A 21,528-nucleotide genomic window follows, 5' to 3' on the forward strand; every position below is an offset into this window, starting at 1 on the left:
ATGAAGCATTGGGGTCTGCAGAAACTGCCTACTGACTGACTCCTTTTCCTGATACCTTAAGGTGGCTCAGGTGGTAAAGAACCCGCCTGCAATGTGGGAGACCTGGGTTCAATCTCTGGGTTGGGAAGATCCCCTGGAGAAGGGAAAGTCTACCCACTCCAGTATTCTGGCCTGGAGAATCCATGGACTATATAGTCCATGCAGTCGCAAAGAGCTGGACACGACGGAGTGACTTTCACTTTCCACTTTCTTTCACTTTAGACATAGGATATGTGTGGCTTGCAAAGGACTAAATGCTTCTGAAAGAAGTATTTGGGTAAAAATTTGTCATATACTGAAACACAGGCCTCTGAATTCCTCTCCACCCCTAATTTTATTGTCATATTCTGAGAAACTGAGCAGAGCTTTTAGTATGCTCAAGAGGAAGTCTAAACTCACAAACAGCTACTTCCTAATGTTCCCAGCTCCTCTGCCACCCAACACACACACACACACACACACACACACACACACACACACACACACACACTCAGAAAGTAAAACCTAGTTGAGAAAGAACATGACTATTCCCTTCACATTACACAAATCTTTGCCAGAGAGAGCAACACTGCTACTTTCTCTCAAATTCAAACTGAGAATTTTCTTGTCCCAACTTGCCTTCTTTTCATTTTATTTTGACAATACCCTTGAGCTTACTCGCCATGGCCCACACACACAACCAAGAAGGGTCCTTGATTCTGTTGGGTAACAAAAGATTATCATGGGTCATTTGGGGTTGCCCCCAGCTGCAATGGGCTTGGGGGAGCCTTTCTATAGACATGAATTATAATCAATTTTTTCCAGCCTTGAAAAGGAAACAGCCCAATGGCCTCAAGAAAGACTAAAATCTCAGAGATAGGAAAGAAAAAAACATTAAAATAGGTTCTTGTTGTTCCTGTTAACATATTAAGTCAAATTTTCCATACCCAGTGAGTTATTTCTCAAATGATATCTCTGAAATCCTTAAGTAATCAAACCTTGTCACTAGGAAGCTACACAGGGAGATGGCTTGTTCAAGGCAGGCTGTGAAGAAGGTCAGCTCCATGGGATTAGCAGAATGAATTATGGAACATCACCCTGAATCAGCTTGCCTTCTCCAATTTCACATCATAATTTAAAATCCTAGTCATAACCCAATTTGGACTCTCATTTCAAAGTAAGCGAAAATGCTTTCTGTCTGCTGTACAGCTGCAGGGAAAATGTCACAGGGACAGAGGTTCAGAACAAAGATGCTGCTTTCCTATCTAAGACAGGCAAAAACTGACCCTCAGGTAGAAAGAGAAGTGGGAAGCTGAAATGGTCTGAACTTGAGCAAAAGATTTGTGAATTTCTTAGGATTTCAGGTCCTCAGGATTATTGTGATTTCTCTCTGGAGTGAAAAATTCTTTAAAAAGAAGAAGAGGCATGCACAGCATTTAGTCAGTTGCATTGCACCTGATCATAGCTTGGAGATCTAAAGGAAATTACATTTGAGAATTTTAACATACCAAGTAATCACCCTTACAAACAGTGGTTGGTGTTACAAACACCTGAGACCTTTTTCTTAAGGGGCTGTAAATGACATCACTGTTGTAACCTTGGTAATCTGGCTTCACGATGTATTGTCAGGGGTTTCATTTCCAATCAGATGTGTTTCTCAGTGGGAATCCCAATCATACCTATTTGGGAGTGCTCAAGGCTGTTAGAAAGGTGGTCTGGCGTTTGATCTTCACTCCAACATTTTTTTTTTTCCATCTTAAGGTTATTCTCCTATACACAAAATGCTAGCCCCAGAATGAACACAATACTGTTTCAGGATCATTATCACTTTGGGTGCTGTTCTTCAAGACTGGCTTCACTACCCAATTTATCAAGGAAACGTAACAGAGTCCTACTTTAAAAAAAAAATTGCATTGAAATCTACAGAACCTCACAAAAGCAATAACAGATAATACAGAGTTAAACACAGCAGGACACGCCATTTTGCTGTGGAACATTCAGGACTCCAGACCTGAAAACAAGGTCTACCATCAAAGCTTTCAGTGACAAAGCCATATGATTAAAGCACCCTTTTTCTGCTTGTATTTTTGGAAAGGCGTTCTCTGGCCTTCCAAGCTTGATGATGATTCCAAGAAGAAAATACCTATGACAAAATTCTAGAAGCCAAATCACAGGAGGGATTGAAGAAAGATGCTCTTCAAAACAGCACATCTCCAAAGGAACTCACAGCCTCAACACCCAGGAAAGCTCTTGGCAAAACTCACTGCCCAGAGAGTGGGCTCTACTGTTTGAGGTGTCTGTGAAGCCCACAGGGTGATTGGACAACTATGATCTCATTTGGTGAGGACAGGGGGCTGTTAGCAGCTTTCTTTTGTAGATGAAGAACCAGAGGCACAGAAGGGCTAATGATGTTTCCAAGATCACTCAGCAAAAATAGGAGCTTAGATGTCCTCGGCCTCCTCCCCAGTCCTATGGTTGTCCCCCTACCCTACACTATTTTCAGTCTGTTTAGTCATTTTATCATACACAAAATTCTGAATTGACTCCATGTTTTTCCTAAAGAAATGAACATAAAAGAATTTAGAAATCTTATTGAAAATATTAACAGGGATCAAGAAAAGAAACAATATTAAACTATCCCCAGAAGTACCAGGGAAAAACTATATTAAGCAACTAGGAATGTGTTTAAATGTGATGAATTTGCTTTTAGTAGTTAACGTGGATATTTGATCATAGGTCACTGTTGGTTCTCAGAGCCATTTGAGAGAAAGAGTTGAAATATCTACTGATACAGCATGATTTGTGGAGTGGAGGATCTAGTCTCCCAGGTCCTAGGGTAATTTCTTCCACCTCATTGTTCCCTAAAAAGAGACCATGTTATCAGGTTCAATTTAGTTCTTAAGGTATAAGCCTTCCTGGTGCCATTACAGTAAAGATCTCATTTGATTGAAAAAGACTTTTATCCCCTTCAAGATTTGGATGCTGCTGCAAATCTGTGTTTCCATATTATAGCCTTTCCACTAAATAAATAAACATCTTGCTGACATGTGACACTCTTATTCTGTAGGGATATAGTACACCCGTGCTGATAGGAGCCTAAGCAAAAAAAAAAAAAAAAAAAAAAAAAGAAGGAAACCATGGTTTACCCTTTATCAGTCTAGTTAACAGCCAGAAAAATGACTCAAGAAATTTGAAGGAAAACCTGTTTGTGGCAAGGCAAACCTCTCTAAACCAAGACAGAAGGAACAAATAATCCTCAAAAAGACAGAACAGGACATTATCATGGGTTTGTTGTCCCAACATCTCTTGTGCAAGAGGGACTGATGAGATGATAATAAGGAGCTAATCATTTGGTCAAATGAGCTGGAAAGACTGATGGCTGAGAGCACACTGGTTTCCTCTCCAGAAACCTTGGCTAAATCACAAGTGTGGTTGATGCCCAAACTAGGAAGGAGGGAGAGGGGCCAGTGGGGCTTTTCCTGACTTGGCAGAGATAGAGGGATGCAATAGGGGGTAGTGGTGGATGGTACAAGTGTGAACGTTCAAGAACATACAAAGAAGAGCTGCAAGAGATGACCTGAACACAAGACTAAAGTAAGGCTGAATCTTCAGGACAGGGACATTTGCAGTCTTGTTCTAGGGGAGACCTGGAGAAGATATCTTTCAGTCAAGTGATCCAAGCAATAGACGAGTTGGAGATTGACTTATGTTAGCACTGCCGTTCAAGAAGAGGCTCAGGTCTACCAGCTGTCCACTGTAGACTAAGGACGCTTACACATCAGCCCAAAGAACTGAAGTAACTTGGAAACAGTCACCCAGACAAACTATACCCAGCTGACTTTTAGCCCAGTGCTCTGTCCTTGTCCCCGTGGAACACTGAAATCTTCCAGGAAAGTCTACCACTTCCCCTTCATGCTCTCATTCCATTTGAATGTTTGATATCTCATGGTTTCAGCCCCAAGATAGGTTCATTAATCTGCTTGAACTAACTTACATTTATACTTATACATAATACAGTATGTACTGTTCAGGCTCCAATCCATTGCTTCTCTTCCATCCCCCAAAATTAAATAAAATCTGCATCAAGGTTCAGTTTGGTTTTCTGTTTCTCTGAGAAAATGAATCCAACCACTAAATATGAAGGTTCTGAAAATTCAAGATATAGTCTTCCTTGAAAAGGCCTTAATTTCATAGATGATCCATAGTGCAAAAAGTCAGAAAGCTGAAGATTGTGTAGATAATAAAGTAAAAGGTGAGATATAATAAGTTTAAGTAACTTCAGGCTTGGTGTACACTTATTTGCACATACATGTGCATGGATGTTGTTGGGAGAAAGACAAATGGGGCACACTGCTTGTTGGACCTTTTAGGACCAACAGGAGTGTAAAGGTATTTGTGTGTGTGTGTGTGTGTGCATGTGAACAAGTTTAAGTAATAAAATAGAAAGATGAATGCAGTTTGCCCTATATAAGCCTGAGCACCCAGGCAAAATAAAACACTGATAATTGCTTTTAAATAAAGTCATCAGGTCTGCCTCTTTATATGGCTGTGACATTACTTGGCCCATAAATCTATTTTCCCAGTCAATAAACACAGTGTCCTTGACTGGCAACTTTCATTTCTCCTAAAGAATGTCTAAGGGAATACAAAAAGATTCCTGCTACTCATTAAATATAGGAGGCAAAGTGGGAAAAACAATTTCAGGGAGAAACAGAAACCAGTAAGACACCAGGGAAATTTGTGGTCAATGAATTTACTCTAAAGGACATTTCTCAACACTTTTGGTGTGATGAGTGGCCCCCGATTGTAGAGAAGTTGTGATTTTTCACTTTGAGGTTTCTTCTGGCTGCTGCACCCTTGTGTGGTTTCACATAGTGAATTAGGAAGGGTATGGGCCACTCTGGAGCCCACCACCCCATCAGGAGAGAGTGGGCAAAAAAGATCGTAGTGGACAGCTGCATACTTTGTCCCAACCAGGAGAAAAAGGAGCTATGCTACCTCTTTTGTTAGAACCATAGGAAACACCTACCCAGACATAGGGCAATACCTTTGTCCATCAGAATCCGTCACCCCCACCTGACCACCAAGCTGTAGTCAGGACCTGTTATGTCTGACCCTGGAAATGCTAGAGAACTGGAGAGCTCAGAGAAAGTCTTATAGATGTGGGGCACACTAATTCCTTATAAACCATTTCACTTTGTGCAGCATAAAGATATGCCACAAAATTGTTTGTCATCAGCAGAGTGGCTTTCATGCCTTGATTTGTAGTCCCCTGAGGGGAAAACCAATACAATGACAACCACTGTCACTCCAGCTGAGCACAAAGCCTGGTTCAGCACCATGGACAGAGAGAGAGACAGAGAAGGGGGCCAAATTCCATCTCCTGGGATCAGATTCCAGCCATGGTTCCTGGAGGTTAAAAAGTCCACAGATGGGGAGAGGAGTGGGTGGGGAGTGGAGGGGCATGGTGTGGAGGGTGGCCCACCAATGGTTCTAGATGGGATTTGCAGAGATCCACCACATGCTTCTCAATGAGCTCTGCAGTAAACTTCACTGCACAGAGGTTAATCTAGATGTCAACATTGTCTGACAGTGCTGAAATTACTCCAGGGCAGGGCTCCTTCAGAAGTCTTAATATAACAGTCAATTCCATCCTGCCTGCAGGAAATGAAAGTTTTCTGCTTTGTGTGCCGAATCATTCAGCACCAATTTTCTCACTGTTTGAAGTCCAAACTGTTTGCGGTCCTGAGATTCACCTTATATTAAGACCTTCATGGAGTCTGAGAAACTGGATTGTCAGTCCTATGGAAGCAGGAGGATAAGAGCCAGAAGGAAAAAAAAAAAAAGAAAAAGTAAAAAAGAAGAAGAAGAAGAAGAAGACAACAATGAAAAACGTTCTTCTTTACTAAGATTTACTTCTCTACTGCAGAAAGCAGGCATCAAATCACTTGGACCAGGTTTATTTATTCACTCCAGAGGTGAGCTTAGAGGAATCAGCTAATGTCAGGAAGCTGTGGAATGAAGATGGAACATAAACACTTCTCCAAGAGAAAACAAAAGATGTCAGGAAGCTATTCACTTGAGTATGTGCTACCTGTTAACATATTACAAAATTTGTTTTTATGATGCCTGCAAACTCTTCTTAAACGAAGGAATAGCTGCCAGACTTAGCTTAGCTACACATATTTCTCACGGGCTTTAGAGATGCTGCACCCAGAGAAGTGTCAGGGTAGACTGTGGATATCCAGGTGCTCAATCTACCTTCAGACATTCAGGAAGGAAATCTAAATTTGTCATCACCTAAACTGAGAAGAAACCAACTTCTCTCATGAGATGTAAAGCTGAAAAGCAAGATCTGAGTGACAGGCATTTCTCAGAAGGAGACTCCAACGAGCTTTCTTCATCTATACAATGTTGATATGCCTTCTATTATAAACTTCTAGCTTGTTGGGCATAAGTATCTCTTGAAAGCTCCAAGCTTGGGTCATGGCACTGCACATAAAATACCATTTACCTTGGTGATTGGGAAAAATGAATAGAGCTCACTCTCTTGCCTCTATAGGATGGGAGACAGCCTGGCACACTGGCTTAAGATATATCTCTCTACTGCAAATATCAGATCAGGTCTTGTTTTAAATTTGGAATTTAAAGAGGAAGTGGAATCTGAATTTTTCTTACTTGGACCAAGAATTTCAAGTACTTTGAGAGAGCACCCCAAATTTCCTTGGATCTCCTTGTGAAATAGAATAGTGTCTATGTTGGCATACCAAGACTTGGGTGGGAGGATCTCTTGTTTGCAAAGAATTTGTTTAGACAGTCCAGGGAACTCTGATTCTGAGGAACATACCAGGGAGGCAGAGACTATGTCAGAAGACAGGATACCAGATTCTCTGGGTGAAACTGATTATTCTCACAGCAAAAGTCCTCATACCCCATGCAGGGATTCACAGATATTCACCACACCCACCACAGTCAGCAGTGCCTTTCAGAAAGAGCGACCAGTGATCAACATCTCACATTCTCTACATCCCCTCCCTCCCACAGACTGGTTTCACCTGCAGTGCTGGTGAATTCAATACCAGCCCAGAAACAGGACAGGATGTGTAGAAACGGTGAGTTCTCATGTGATCCATGAACCGGGAAGAGCCATTTTCAGATGCTCAGGATGTCATCATTAGCAGAATTTAATTCAGGGAGCCCCCAGTGATTGAACTTTACAAAAGAACAGATTTCCCCTCGGGACCTTTCTGAACATCTCTTAGGCCAGTCCATCTCTGGATTTCTCATCCTTGAGACATGTAAGGCTCAAATTGATGAAGCTTGATAGAATCAACTTCCTTACTCCAAAGGGACCTCCACTGAAGTCTTTCCAGTGAAATCTGTGGATATAAGCATATAAGGTATATAGACCTATTCTCTCCGTAAGTAGAAAAGGAAATGGCAACCCATTCCAGTATTCTTGCCTGGAGAATTCCATGGACAGAGGAGCCTGGCAGGCTACAGTCCATGAGGTCGCAAAGAGCCAGACAGGACTGAGTGACTATCATTCACTCACTCCCCTTAAGATGACTTAAGATGATTCCCAGTGATGTTAAGCAATCCCAAAACATGTTCTAAAGCCTATACTGATATCTTAATGATGGTACAAGACTTGGAATCTTCCTTTGAAACTTATTAAGTATGGCAAAAAAAAAAAAAAAAAAGATGGATATCAAAGAAGATACTGGTGCTCCAGGAACCAAAACCTTATTGGTTACAGAATCATTTTTCACTCTAAGGCAACTGCTATGGGCTCAATAGCAGGCTGGCTCCCAGCCAAAGCTAACAATAGACAGTCCCGGGCATTTGAGGGCAGCTCTGTAGACGGGCAGCACATGGGCTCATGCGACAAACATCTATAGATATTTCTCTGCTCCAGACTCTGAGCAAAGCACAAGCAAGGCCCCAGACCTCAAGACCATCCATAGTAACAACAACACCTTGAGTGAAAACAATACTGCTGCTGTTTGGTTTGGAAACATGGCAAGGAAATCTCTCATCATGCCTGGGTGGAGCAAAACTTTGATGAACAGTCTGCCACTTAAAACACTGATGTCTTGTCAACACCCTAGGTCCTCACAATAGCAGGTAAAATAAAAGATCTCTTGAATTTTGACTCAGATTGCCAGCAACCTGTATGAGGAGTAAGCAGGCACACTGTCTCCAAGTCTTGGAACAGTTTCTGCCAACTTTGGGTATGTTGGTGTTGAATGGAGTAGCTTGACCAGTTGAGGGGGACAGGTTGGTAAGATCAACCAAGGGGCTAGTTGGCAGCCTTCCTTAAAAGTATGAAAATTGGGTCCTGGGCTTGTCTGCTTGACTTCCCTCCACCAACAACCCCCAGACCTAATCATCACTGAGCCTGTCTGATTTGGCTTCTATAATCAATATCTTAACCACTGATAATGCTCCCTCCTTCTCCTCCTTACCTATCTTTTATTTTCCTTCTTATTTCTAACAAGCAAGTCTTAAAAAAAAAGTGTGAACACAACACAACATTTTTTAACTGAAAGAGACCTTAAGGGTAACCATTCCAACTTTCTAAATGCCTCAGGTGAGAAACAGGACAATCTGTGAGACTAGCTGACTTGGCCAACATCCCCTGAGAAACTAGAGCAAAGGCAGGAATCTCAGAGGTCTTTCCACCACTCCATGTCATCATCTAAATTCCCACGTATCCTGTGCTTTCCAGGCAAGACTGACCTGCTTTTGCTTCTGAGTTGAGTCTCAAACAGCACTAAAAATGGGCTGGCTGGCTGTTCTACCGTTGGTGTTGGTTTCTGTAGTATTTAGCACCAAAAATAGTTGCACTAGTGTAGTCCGCAAAGTAAGCATCAGAGGAGAGAGAGTCATGGTCAACCTGAACCCAGAAGGACCAAGGAACCTTTGCCTCCCGTAGGAGGTCTCTTTCCAGGGATGATTTGCACACCATCTTCTGAGTGGGGGAAATATCAAAATTTTTGTCTGTTAACTGAACGAGGCTTAGTGACCCTCAAGATCCACTCAGAGGTCAAGGGTGTAATTAGAGGACAGCATTGGGTTCACCGCCAAAGTCAAGAAGAACTGGAAAGACCCCTGGCCATGGCACCCTATTCCCAGGTGGGCATCTAACAGCAACTCACTCACACTCAGTCTGGGGGGGACCAGGTGAGGAGGGTGTGGCAGGGAGACAAGCCTGGGGGAACTCGCGCATCCACCACAGCTACAAAGGAGCTTGAGTGATGCTACACCCCCTCCCAGTCACTCCGGCGTGGACTTCTAAACTGTGGAGTTTAGTAGCGGGCCATGAGATTGAACTAGATGGGGGTGGCCATATTGGCTAATGGGGTGTCATTTCAAAACCCATCTAACCACCTCCAGCTCCTTAAAAATAAATAAACAAATAAATAACCCTTTACCAGGGCTTTTTGAGTGTGCAGGGAGGCTAGGAGGGTGAAGGAGACCTAAAGTGACCTTGGGCACTTCAGCCCTGCGGCGTTGTGACTGGCAAGGAGGACAGGAGAGTCTTCTCGGAAGCCACCCACGTTCAGAAGGATGAGCCCTCTGAGGCAACTGCCCCCACCCACTCAGAGTCTACAGAGGGCACCGCCTGGCAGTCCAGAGTGGCCCTAAGGAAACGGGCACAGAGATTTAGGGCTGATTCTAAGAATCTCAGAACAAAGAAGGGGCCAGAGTTGAGCAAGAACATCCTGCCTGTTGCAGATGGAGACATGGAGACCCGGGCGCGCCTTCTCAGTCCCGCCCCTCTACAGAAGGAAACACCTACTTGACTCACCCCAGAGCCCCGAGGACCCTTTTCATTGCTGCAGCCCCATCCTCTGCCTCCTTCATTTTCCAAAAAGACTCTTGATGTTTGCTACCCGCTGAGGTTAATAAGTCATCGTGCAGACTCTACACAGAGCTCACAGCAAGGGCAGCGAGAAAGCAAGCCCTCCCCCTCCGTATCCTTCATCTCGGACTCTTACAGGAGGCAGCTGCCGACAATGGATATAATGAGGGCATGACCCCCAGGCCAACACAGAGGCCCGCGGGACTAGGACAAGGGAAATCTGACAACACCAGCCTCCATGCTGGCAAAGGAATTGCTGTCTTTCATCAGACCAGGAGGACTCAGCACCCTGTATTGAAACCTTGCTGCATTCTGAATTCCCAGTTGCCCACTGATCCCTTCTCACCTCCCCATCTTCGAGACCACCAGAGACTCTGAGGTTCTAGGAACATAGGTTCTAGAAACACACAGACAGGAAGATGGAAGCCACACAGTGTATGTGCTGGGGGGTTGGGGATGAGGCAGCAACAGGAACCTTGGGGACTCATCTCTCACTAAGAGAAACCTCCTCCCAGGACCTCCTGACCATTCCCTCCTGGATCACCTGTCTTTCATTTAGCTGGGACCAAACCAGACCGCAGCGTTCAACCCAGCATCAGCAGCCCCGGAGTGGCCCAAGGGGTCACTGCCGTAGGACAGCACAGGATTCCTTTGAGATGGTCCATCCTAAGAGCTCTTCTCAAAAGTCCTCGGGGCGGGGAGCACAGCACAGCGAGAAAGCCCACACCCAACTCTGACTCCCCCCCCACCCCTCGCAGCCCACTCAGCAGCCTCACCCATCCCCAAAGCCCACCCGTGCCCCACTGTCTGAGCACTGCTCTTTTCTATCCGAATAAAAATATTTGTGGGTCTTAAAAAGAGAAGCAAAGCCACAAACACAGAATTCAGTTTCCCGAACCCCATGCAGGATGACTGTCCAGCAGCTGACCAGAATGTCCAGGCTGCCAATTGTCCCTTCAGCTGGCAGAGAGGGGGGCAGGTCAGGGGACCTGGAGATGCCAGTTGGGCAAAAGGCCAGTCCATTCGGTAGCTCTGTGCCTGGGGCGAGGTGGAAGGGCCAGTGGCCTGGGAGAAGCATAGCCTCTCCGCCCCCGCGGGAGGGCTCCCTGGGGCCAGGCTGTCGGTTTCCACGGGCCGCTTGTGGTCATGGGTCAGGGGGCCCAGAGACCCACCCCCTCACGGTCCTTGACAGCAGGCACTGAGAAGGCAGTGATCTCCCTGGTGCCGGGGCAGAGGCAGCTGGCCCCAGCCCAGATGCTTCTTCGTTCTCTCTCCCTGGTCAGGGCTCCGTCCTCATTAAGATGCCCAGCCTGCGGTGGTGGCCATTGGATGCCTCCCAAAGCAGCCTCGGCCCCTCCCCCGCCCCCAGCCCACAAAAGCGATTCCTCAGCCCCTGCATTTTCACAGCAGCTCAAAGGCAGATGCATCAATCCTTCCAGGGGCTGGAAACGTGAGGGGAATGCCAAGGGGCCAGGTGCAGGTGCCAAACAGATTCTCCCCTGCTGGCTCCTGCCCACACCATCACCTGACTCTCTGAAACAAGCACTGCCAGTGCCTCTGGCTGGACCTGGCCCCCTTTTCCAGCAGCGGAGTTTACCTGGGGCTTAACAGAGCTCCCGAGAAGTGGGAGCTAGAATCTAGAGAAGACAGGATGAGACACAGAGGCCCCAGAGGGGCACACCTTCAAACATCTGCAAGGCATGAACTCTCCTGCCGTTGGAACCCTGCTATAGCCACATTTACAGACAACACGGGGAATGTCCAAAACCCCCCTTATCTCCCCAGTAGCCTGAATGTGGGAGGCGAGGCCAAGGAGTCTTTGCCTGATGGAAAGACAGAAGGCAGTGCCATGACGGTTCAGATTTCGGCTTTTAATTCTGTGGCTCGTTAAATCCAGAAAGCCCAGTCTTTGACGCTCAGAGGACAGATGACACAGCTCTTTCAGATTTAGAAAGGAAGGCGCGGTTCACACCCAGATGGATGTAGGCCACTGTCGCCGTGGCTTCCTGTTTTGCTGTTGTTTGTTCAGTGTTTACCTGTAGGCGCCGTTGTTGACTCCCCAAAGCATGAGGACTGTACTTTCCAGAAAGGACAAGTTAGAAAATAGCCTGGAAGTGGTGGAGAGGAGGAAGGCGGTGGAGACGATGGTCAGGGGAGGTGTGAGGTGTTCCAGCGGCCCCTGGTCTGGTGTTCTTTCCTTGCTGACCCTGATGACATGGTCTGCCCTGCAGAGCTTGAGGCTAACACACCTGTGCAGGTGATCACACCTATGCAGAAGTGGTTGGCACTCCTCCCCAGCTCCTCCCATCCCAACACAAAGATTGTCTCTCTGCATCTTTAAGATCTTCCGCTCTCAAAAGACGGAGCTGAAGAAATACAGGCCACAGCCTACACCTACGCAAATTTCCAATTGCGTTCATAATAGGTAAGATTTTCTGGGTTGTCATTACAGTCTTGCGGTTTCTGTATCAGCAGCTTCTCTGTGCATTAGAGAAGAGGGTATCTCTCTGTAGATATAGATAGATAGATAGTTAGATATATAAATATATATATATATATATATGCCAAACTGCCTTACAGGGTTTTTCTCTTTCTTCTTCAGTGTTGTATGTGTAGCAGGCACTTGAGTTTATATGAAGATGTTTGTTTCAGTCAAGGATGGAAGAAAATAGTCTGTGAGGTGGAAAAGAGGGATGGGGTGAGGCCAGGAGAGAAGAGGCAACAGAATATGGATTTGTGACCACTGGCCACTGCTAGCCGAGGATGTCCAGGTAGATGGGGGTGGCTTTCCCCAAAGCATGGAGGATCTTGTAGATTTCCTTGATGTTCAGCCGCTGCTGCGGTTCCCTCTGCCAGCACCCCAGCATGACGTCATACACCTCTTTGGGGCAGACTCGGGGCCGCTCCAAAACACGGCCTTGGGTGATGCACTCGATGACCTGGAAAAGGGGAGAGAACAAGGAAGTTATCACCAACGCTCAGCTGTGGCCCAGCAGCTCAAACTCAGCAGAAGGCCGCGACTTCAGTGGTGCTCTTCAGTAAAGACTGGGCTGGAGAGCAGAACTGCTCGTCTGTCCTGGGCATGAGTTCCAAGTGCTAGGACCCAGCATTGGCTGGTCCAGGCCCCTGCTGCTCTTTGCACTCCATCTCTGCCTATTTAAATTGGAGGATGATTGCTTTACAATGTTGTGCTTGTTTCTGCCATATAACAACGTGAATCAGTCATACACACACACACACACACACACACACAAGGGCTGCAGCCCACCAAGTTCCCCTGTGGAAGGAATTTGCCAGGCAAGAATACTGGAGTGGGTTGCCATTCCCTTTTCCAGGGGATCTCCCCAAGGTAGGGACTGAACCCAGGGCGTGTGTGTATACATATATATATATATCTCCTCACCCCCTTCAGGCTCTTTCCTAACACCCCCATCCTGCCCCTCTAGGAGGTCATCACAGAGCACCAGTCTGGGCGCCCTGTGTTATATAGCAACATCCCACTATCTATTTTATACTTGATATTGAACTGAACTGATGACAACATATGTATCAATTCTACTTTCTCTATTTCTTTAAAAGTCCTTAACACTGGGACCAACTGCCTGATTCACCATTGCTGAGCTGGGTGGCCAGAGAAAGTCAACTGGCCTCATAGGATCTCAGTATCCTTACCTGTAAGATGGGTACCATCCCTTGACCAACTCCTTTAAGGACCAAATGAGGAGGAAAAAGGGTTGTCTGACTCAGTGTACCAAAGGGGAGGCCACAAGGAGGAGCAGGAAGAAAGCAGGTAACGTATAGTTGGACCATCCCCAACTGGAAACTCCAGACCGCGCCTGTAATTTGTGGTTGAAGTCCAATTCCTCAGAGTGACTTATTTGCTGCCACTGTGAATTTTTAAGATTCCATCTTCCAGTTCTCAGGTTATTTGAACTTCTTCCGAACTCTCACTGTGTAACCTTGGGCAGCTTACTGACTCCAAACTACAGTTTCCTCATTTGAAGAAAAATTGTGATGATAAAAACACACAGAGTCGTCTCTAGGCAAGTGCTTTCCTGGTGGTTCAGTGGTAAAGAACCTGCATGCCAATCCAGGAGATGCTAGAGACTTGGGTTTGATCCCTGGGTTGGGAAGATCCCCTGGAGGAGGGCATGGCAACCCACTCCAGTATTCTTGCCTGGAGAATCCCTTGGACGGAGGAGCCTGGCATTGCAGAGTCGGACACAACTGAAGTGACAACATGCGTGCATTTCTAGTAGAGAACGTGCAAAGTATTACTGGGTTGGCCAGAAAGTTTGTTTGGGTTTTTCCTTAGGATGCAATGGAAAAATATGATTAAACTTCTTGGCCAGCTTCACATTCCCCCCTTTGGTCCCCATTAGTCTATCTGTAGTCTTTTTTACTGATTTATTTATTTTTACTTTTTGAATGTGCCACATGGCATGTGGGACCTAGTTCCCTGACCAGGGATGGAACCCACGCCCCCTGCACTGGTAGATGGACTCTTAACCACTGGGCCAACAGGGAAGCCCCTGTATGTGTAGCTTTTACCTCCCTAGGCTGCCCCCACCGGCACCTTGTCTGCAGCGTAGCCCACGTCTCTCTGGGGCAGCTTGTCAAACAGTCCCTGTGTCGGCACTCTCTTGATCTTCCCAGTCTGCAAAGGCCCACTAGGCTCTGTTCTTGGCCAGTCTGATAGCTCTCCCGCTGCTCATGTCCCCTGCTTTCATTTGAGCCTTGTCTCCGTCCTCTATTACCTTCACCTCCATGAAAAGTGGTCTAGTGGAAACTGAAGGAGTGGCTGCTAGGGCTAAAGCACTGGGATGTCTCCTCCTCTCCAGATTGCCAATTTGACAGAGAAATTCATGATCGGTGACTTCTAGGACTTGATTGCTGGGGTGGGTGGAGTGGACAAGGAAACTGGGGGCAGGGGGAGGGGGCGGGGAGGTAGGAAGCCCATCTTCAAGGCCAATGCCTAACTAAGGAGTGTCAGAAATGACCTTGTTTCCGAAGCTGAGGCAGGTTAGACATCCAGGACAGATTGTCTGTTGAGACCAATAGAGCCCTCAGCCTAGAGTCCCCTTTCCACTAGAGCCAGAAAACTACATGGGCGCTGTGATCAGGATGCTTTGTGTGCCTGAGTGCATGCAAATGTGCCGGGATGTGTACACACGGATATGTGCATACGCATTCTTGTGTGTGTGTGTGTTTACCACCACCCCCTACCCAGGAAACAATAGTTTTGTATGTGTCTGTGTAAGCTTGTCAGTCATGTCCAACTCTTTGCAGTTCCATAGACTGTAGCCCACCAGGCTCCTCTGTCCATGGAATTCTCCAGGCAAGAATACTAGAGTGGGTTGCCATGCCCTTCTCCAGGGGATTTTCTCAACCCAGGGATCGAACCCAGGTCTCCTAAATTGCAGGCAGATTTTTTACCATGTGAGCTACCAGGGAAGCCCATGAAGCACCATAACAAATGAGTTTTGATATACACACTTTCATTTTTTTAAGAAAAGTTATTAAAGTGTATTTTCCTGCTTTGGGAAATGTCGTCAGGACCCATTCCATTTCCAAATGATAACATATTATAAGTTTAAAGAAATGCCTTCTTTTCGGCCTTTGATATTTACTTAATTAAATGGTCAGGGTACAGGAAAGCCAACATGAACATAGCTTCCAAAAAGAAAGACACTTTCTGGAATATTTAGATAGTATTCTAATATTAAAAGGTCCTCGTGTTTATGTTTTCCCAGAAAACAGACCATAGACTGCAATCTTTCATAGTTCTGCTGGGTTGGAAGACCCAGCCCTTTACTGCCTACAAACTGGAGTGAGTTCCCTGGGGCAACACAGTCATTGAGAAGCATCTTGTTCTGCACCACAGCCCAGGTCTTCTCCAGGCAGAAGCTTTCACCTCTGAGACCAGGCCAATCCACTCCAGAACCCCAAGCAGTACCCCTTCCTTTGTCTTGAATTTCAACAAGCATTTGTGTGAAAAATCCTGAGTTAATACAGGCTAATGTGCTTCGGAAAATGCCTGGCTTTAAATGTGAGTTGTTATTCAATTTGATGGCTAGCACTTTTTACTAATACTGTACATCAAAAGTATAAAAAGGCATAACGTGTATATCATTACATTTACTACTATGATTCATCTTACTCCCCGAAGTCCACACACAGCTCTATCAGGTGCATGAAATTTGCCTTCCCCATCCACCTTCCAGCACATCTCTGGGCTTGGCCTGCCTAACGCCTCTGGGGACCCAGATGATCTGGTGGACTTAGTAGTAGGTGTTTCCACAAGACGGCACAGTTGAAAAACCTCATAGTTGTTTTTTTTTTGTTTTCACTTTCTGTCTTAGTGAAACTTTTGTGATTTTTTTAAGTGTAGCAGAGCAAACAGAACTGTGCCTTGCATCTCAATTTCGACATCTGACTTCATGCTCTCCTGACAATCACAGCACGTTTCCTACGGTTATGCTTTTTTTCTTTTTCCTATCAAGAAGGTCACTCTTCTCCTGCTTCTGCTGACATTTGCTCTGCTAGCTTCAAAACCCACCCAGTGTTTTGCACACTCTTGTCTAGGAGCTGGCTTCAGATATCTTTTATCAGCCTCCCACAGGTCAAGGTTCCCACCTGCCCCTTTCTTTCCTTTTTTTAAACTTTTTGCTTTATATTGGGGTCTAGACTATTAACAGTGTTGTGACAGTTCCAGGCAAACTCAGGCAACTCAATCATACGTATACATGTACCCACTCTCCCCCAGCCCCCTCCATCCAGGCTGCCCCATAACACTGAGCAGAATTCCTTCTGCTGCACAGTAGGGCCTTGTTGGTTATCCATTTAAAATATAGCAGTGTCAACATGTCCATTCCAAACTCCTTAACTACCCCCTCCCCCCACCCCATCACTCCTCCAGGCATCTGCCCCCTTGCATACTTCTGTGTTTGAGAGCTGGAACCATGGCTGCTTTCCGTAGGTGAAGATCTCCCAGAGAATCACCCCAAAGCTCCACACGTCGCTCTCCGTAGTGAACTTCCGGTACATGATGCTTTCAGGGGGCATCCAGCGAATGGGGAGCATGGTATGTCCTCCCACCTAAAAGGGACCGAGACAGAAGCACACACAGAGTGACCCAATGACCAGAATCAGTTGCATCAGCCTGCAGTCTTCATCTGCAGATGCCCTCTTGATGCATCTTATTCTAAGATGGCCAAATGGGATGCAACTTTTGTGTCGAAGGGCCAGTGGAGATGCTGACCTCCAAGCCCTAGGATGCTAGAGGCAGCTAGGGTAGCAATTAGAGATCACACCTAAGGGAAGGTAGGCTCCTTGGCATGGAAGCTCAAGAAAGATTACAAGATAATTTGAAGTGGGAGAGAGGGTTTCAGAATCTGGTACTACAGTCAGATCTAACCTTGAGAAGGAGTCCCACAGGAAGTCACAGAATCACTGAGTGAGTCTAACAAGTCTCAGAGGATTTGCAGACATTAGGTTAGACTCCTTGGCCAAGGAGGTTAAAGCACAATGTGGTTGATGTGCCCCCAGTCTGTGGAACTATGGCTTTAGCATTTATCTGACAATCTTGAATTTCTCACTGCAACTTCGGGTTTGGAGAGAAGGGGATAGGGAAGTTCAAAAGCATGAGAGATCACATGCTAATAAGAAATCAGGTGGACTATAAGAGCATTCACAACCATTCTTAGCAAGATCGCAAAAGCCAGGAAGGAGAGTGTTTTTTTAAAGTAACTCAAGGAAGACAGTGGGCTTCCCCTGTGGCTCAGTGGTAAAGAATCCACCTGCAACGCAGGACATGTGGGTTTGCTCTGTGGGTTGGGAAGGTCACCTGGAGAATGAAATGGCCACCCACTCCAGTATTCGCACCTGGGAAATCCTATGGACAGAGGAGCCTGGCGGGCTATAGTCCCTGAGGTCACAAAAGAGTCAGACCCGACTTGGTGACCAAACAACAACAGCAATAACAAGGACATTAGCCAGCTGCAGATCTACTGATCTGACAGTCCAGGATATGAGGAAGAGACTGCCATCCAGGCTTTACTTCCCTGAGAACAAACAGTAGGGAAATCCTCACTGCCCAGCGGGCTAGACATATTATTAGCATAAGTGGAAGAAAATTCACAGCATGCTTTAGAACTCACGAACTAACTGCATCATTCATAAATAGAGCAGCAGAAATTGGAACTTCTGGCTAACACATGAAACTTGTTAGAAAACTGTTTTCCACTGATCGAAAAAGAGCTCTCTATAAATGAGCTATTATGAGGAACAATGAACTGAAGCTCTCATTTCTATGATGGGCCAGTTGTAAGAATTATAATCATAAACACATAAGAAAGAATGAGTTGCTGAAGATGGGCAATCTTGTTACTAAAAAAAGAGATCATGTTTGCATTATCCACAAAGTATTTTAGAAGGTAAATGATAATATGGATTTGCAGAAGTTGTTTTCAACCTGGGGTTTTATAATCAAGACAGTTCTGCATCGAGTGTAAAGACAAATGAAGATGTTTCTTTCAGATAAGTAAAGACTCAGAGAGTTTACCACTCATGGCCTTTCAGAAAAATAAAGCAGAAAAATTAATTGAAGATGTACTACAGGAAAATGAAAACAGAATCTAAAATATACAATGAATTGGAACGTAACAAACAGTGCAAAGCAAATAAGCCACAGAAACACAACCTAAATAAAAATAATGGTCAGTACTATGTTAGTTAAATATAATATAATTACTAATAAAGGATTTCTGTAAGACAGAGGTATAAAGTAAATAATACCATTAATAATGCTAATAGTAACGTCATTGCTACTATTAACAATATTCTGGAATGAAACTTTTAGATAATATTAAAAATAAGTGCATATAAGAGTAAATAGGGAAATAATTAAAAGCCCGATCAAGACTCTGCAAGGGAATTTATAGTCTTCAATTTTTGTAACAGTTTAACTTTAAATGTGCTTGCTAAAATATTAATGTAGCTACTAAAAGAATAAAAACAGTACATATGGTTTCCAAAGCAGTTTCAGGAAAATAGAACCAAAAATCTCTAACCAATACAAAAAGACCACAAAAATGGTGATAATGGTGAATAGCAAGCACAAAATGAAAAAGAACTTTAAATTACATCACTATAGACAATGAGAACTAATAGGCTATACTACCTTTTAAGTAAAGAAAAAATTTATGTTAAAAAAACCAAGATGCATGTTATCTAGAAAAGACATGTTTAAAAGGAAATAACAGAAAATATTGAAAATTTTAAAAGCATTTTAAAACGTAACAAACAGTAAAAAATAATACTCAATATATGATGTGTGTAATATTTAATACATTGATACATAAAAATAAAGGGCAAATATAATTGGATAGATAATATAACTTGAATAGATAATATTTAATATATGTAATACATATGAAAATATAATCCATATATAAAGTATATTATATATATGCTATATAATCAATATAGAATATATCAAAAATTAATATACATATGAAAAATATTTCAGAAAGTCAAGAACTAAGCGAAGACAAAGTGATCTATATTATATCTGAAGGTGATAAAATTTGCCATTATGAAAAATCATAAACTAAAAATTAACAGCAATAAAAATGTATAAAAAAGTAAAATATGTTATAAATAAAAGAAAACTGACAAAGCTACAATTACAAAGGAAAATTAAAACACTTATTATGCAAAATGACAGAGCAAGAAGACAACAAAAATAAAGATACATTTAAAAAATATAAATAATGAGTTTTAATTGATAGATATGGGTGATGTATGTATGTTTCAGCCTTCTTAAAAAGTTGCATATTATTTCCAATTACCTAAAATGTGTTTACAAAAACCAATCACATATTACCCTAAAAAGAAGTCGGAAATTGCAAGAGGAAAAACAAGGTAAACTAAAGTAAAAATAAAAGAAGAAAAGCTATTCTTTCAAAAGATGCCCAAAACTACCAACATCCTTTCCTGACTAATAGTGCTAATTCATTAGTAACAGAAGGTAAACTTCCTTTATTTAATATAGTAAATATCATATTTACTGATAAAACATTGAAAGCATAGCTGGTATCTTCTATTACAGATTTGATGCAAAACTCTGTAATCCTAGTCAATACAATAAAGCAAGAATAAAAACAAGATTAAAAATACTGAAAAGGAAGTCAAACTATCATTGTTTGCATATGATATGACAGTTCAAAACAATTAGCTATAAAGCAATTAGACTCATTTTATGATTTAGTAAGCTACCCAGACATGAAATGAATATACAAAAATCAAATTACTCTCATGCACCAGTAGCAATGACTTCAAAATTCAATGAAAATTAAACTTGTTTGTACAATAGCAACAAGAGCAACAACCAAAAAAATGTTTAAAATTCCTTGGTATAAACCTTACCAGAAAATTTATGAGGTCTATGTAAATATAACTATTAAAAAACATAAAAGAAGATCTGAAGACATGGAAAGATGTGTCTTTTCCTCGGATAAGAAGACTCAGTTATAAACTTCTCATTCATCCCAAAATTAATCTAAAAATTCAGCACCATCTAAATAAAACCCTCAATGGCATAATGTATGGAAACTGACAATGCAGTACCAAAATTCATCGAGAGGAGCATTTGATTAAAAAAACTAAGATATACTTGAAATAGAACAACAAGGGATATTTGCTCAATCAGATAGAAAAACACAATATCAAAATACAGGAATGAACACACTGGGTTATTGGCATAGGAATAGACAATTTCTTTGATCAATGGAACAAAGTAGAGTCCAGAAACAGACTCGCGTATCAATACTGGAATTTAATATATGAAATGATGGGTTAGTAATCAGTGTAGGGACAATGAACTATTCATTTAAAAAGTACAGTTAGATACCTACCTCACACCATATACAAAAATCATTTCCAGATGGATTAAAGAGCTAAACATAAAAAACAAAACAATAATCATATTAGAAGAAAACTTAGAAAACTATTTGTATAACCTCAGGAGAGAAAGGCCTTCCTAAATAAGACACATGGTCAAGAAGCCATAAAGGACAGAATCCAGAGACACCCCTGGTAAAAATTAAATACTTTTGCATGGCAAAATACAAAATAAGCATAGTTAAGAAACAAATGGCATATTTGCCATATATGTAAGAAGGAATTAAAATCCATACATTATAAAGTGTTTTCTTTAAATTAGTTAAAAACAAGAAATCCAACAGAGAAATGAAGAACAGATGATTCACGGAAGAGCTACAAATGGCCACAAACATGTGAAGAGATGTGAGTTAAAACAATAAAGAGACACATTCTTTATCATGTGGGGAAAATGAAGAGACTGGTACTATCCAGTGTATAAAAAGCCTGAGGAAAGAGTTGTTCGTTGCTAAGACTGGGCAGCCTTTTTCGAGGGCAGCCTGGCAGAATATGTCCACCCTAAAGATGTTAAGTGCCTTTTAATTCAGCAATTTTACTTCTAGGAGTCTTAGGAAAATACTTGCTTATGTAAGCAAAAAATACTTCATTGAAGATATTTTATTTCATTGTTTTTAAGGGCAGCAATTTATTCATCATTAAATGTATATGCAGCACTTGAAAGGAATGTAGTAGAGTTATGT

The 21,528-nt window shown here is 43.2% G+C and overlaps 1 protein-coding gene and 1 long non-coding RNA gene across 3 annotated transcripts in view; both read right to left on the reverse strand.

Moving 5' to 3' along the window:
- LOC106503342 lies at positions 615 to 10,617 on the reverse strand. Its single transcript, XR_001297003.2, has 2 exons — positions 8,761 to 10,617; positions 615 to 7,397 (listed from the first exon to the last, which is right to left on the reverse strand). It is a non-coding gene; the product is annotated as an uncharacterized LOC106503342 (long non-coding RNA).
- NTRK3 (neurotrophic receptor tyrosine kinase 3) overlaps positions 10,711 to 21,528 on the reverse strand; it is a 416,320-nt gene continuing 405,502 nt past the window's right edge. For both annotated transcript variants that reach the window (XM_018066411.1, XM_013972912.2), the window contains 2 exons: positions 16,826 to 16,984; positions 10,711 to 12,825 (listed from right to left, as the gene is read on the reverse strand). In XM_018066411.1, the coding sequence (XP_017921900.1) occupies positions 12,640 to 12,825; positions 16,826 to 16,984 (345 nt within the window). In that variant the 3' untranslated portion in view covers positions 10,711 to 12,639. The remainder of the gene's footprint in view (positions 12,826 to 16,825; positions 16,985 to 21,528) is intronic.

The sequence above is a fragment of the Capra hircus genome, chromosome 21 (assembly GCF_001704415.2).
Source record: "Capra hircus breed San Clemente chromosome 21, ASM170441v1, whole genome shotgun sequence".
NCBI classification, from domain to species: domain Eukaryota; kingdom Metazoa; phylum Chordata; class Mammalia; order Artiodactyla; family Bovidae; genus Capra; species Capra hircus.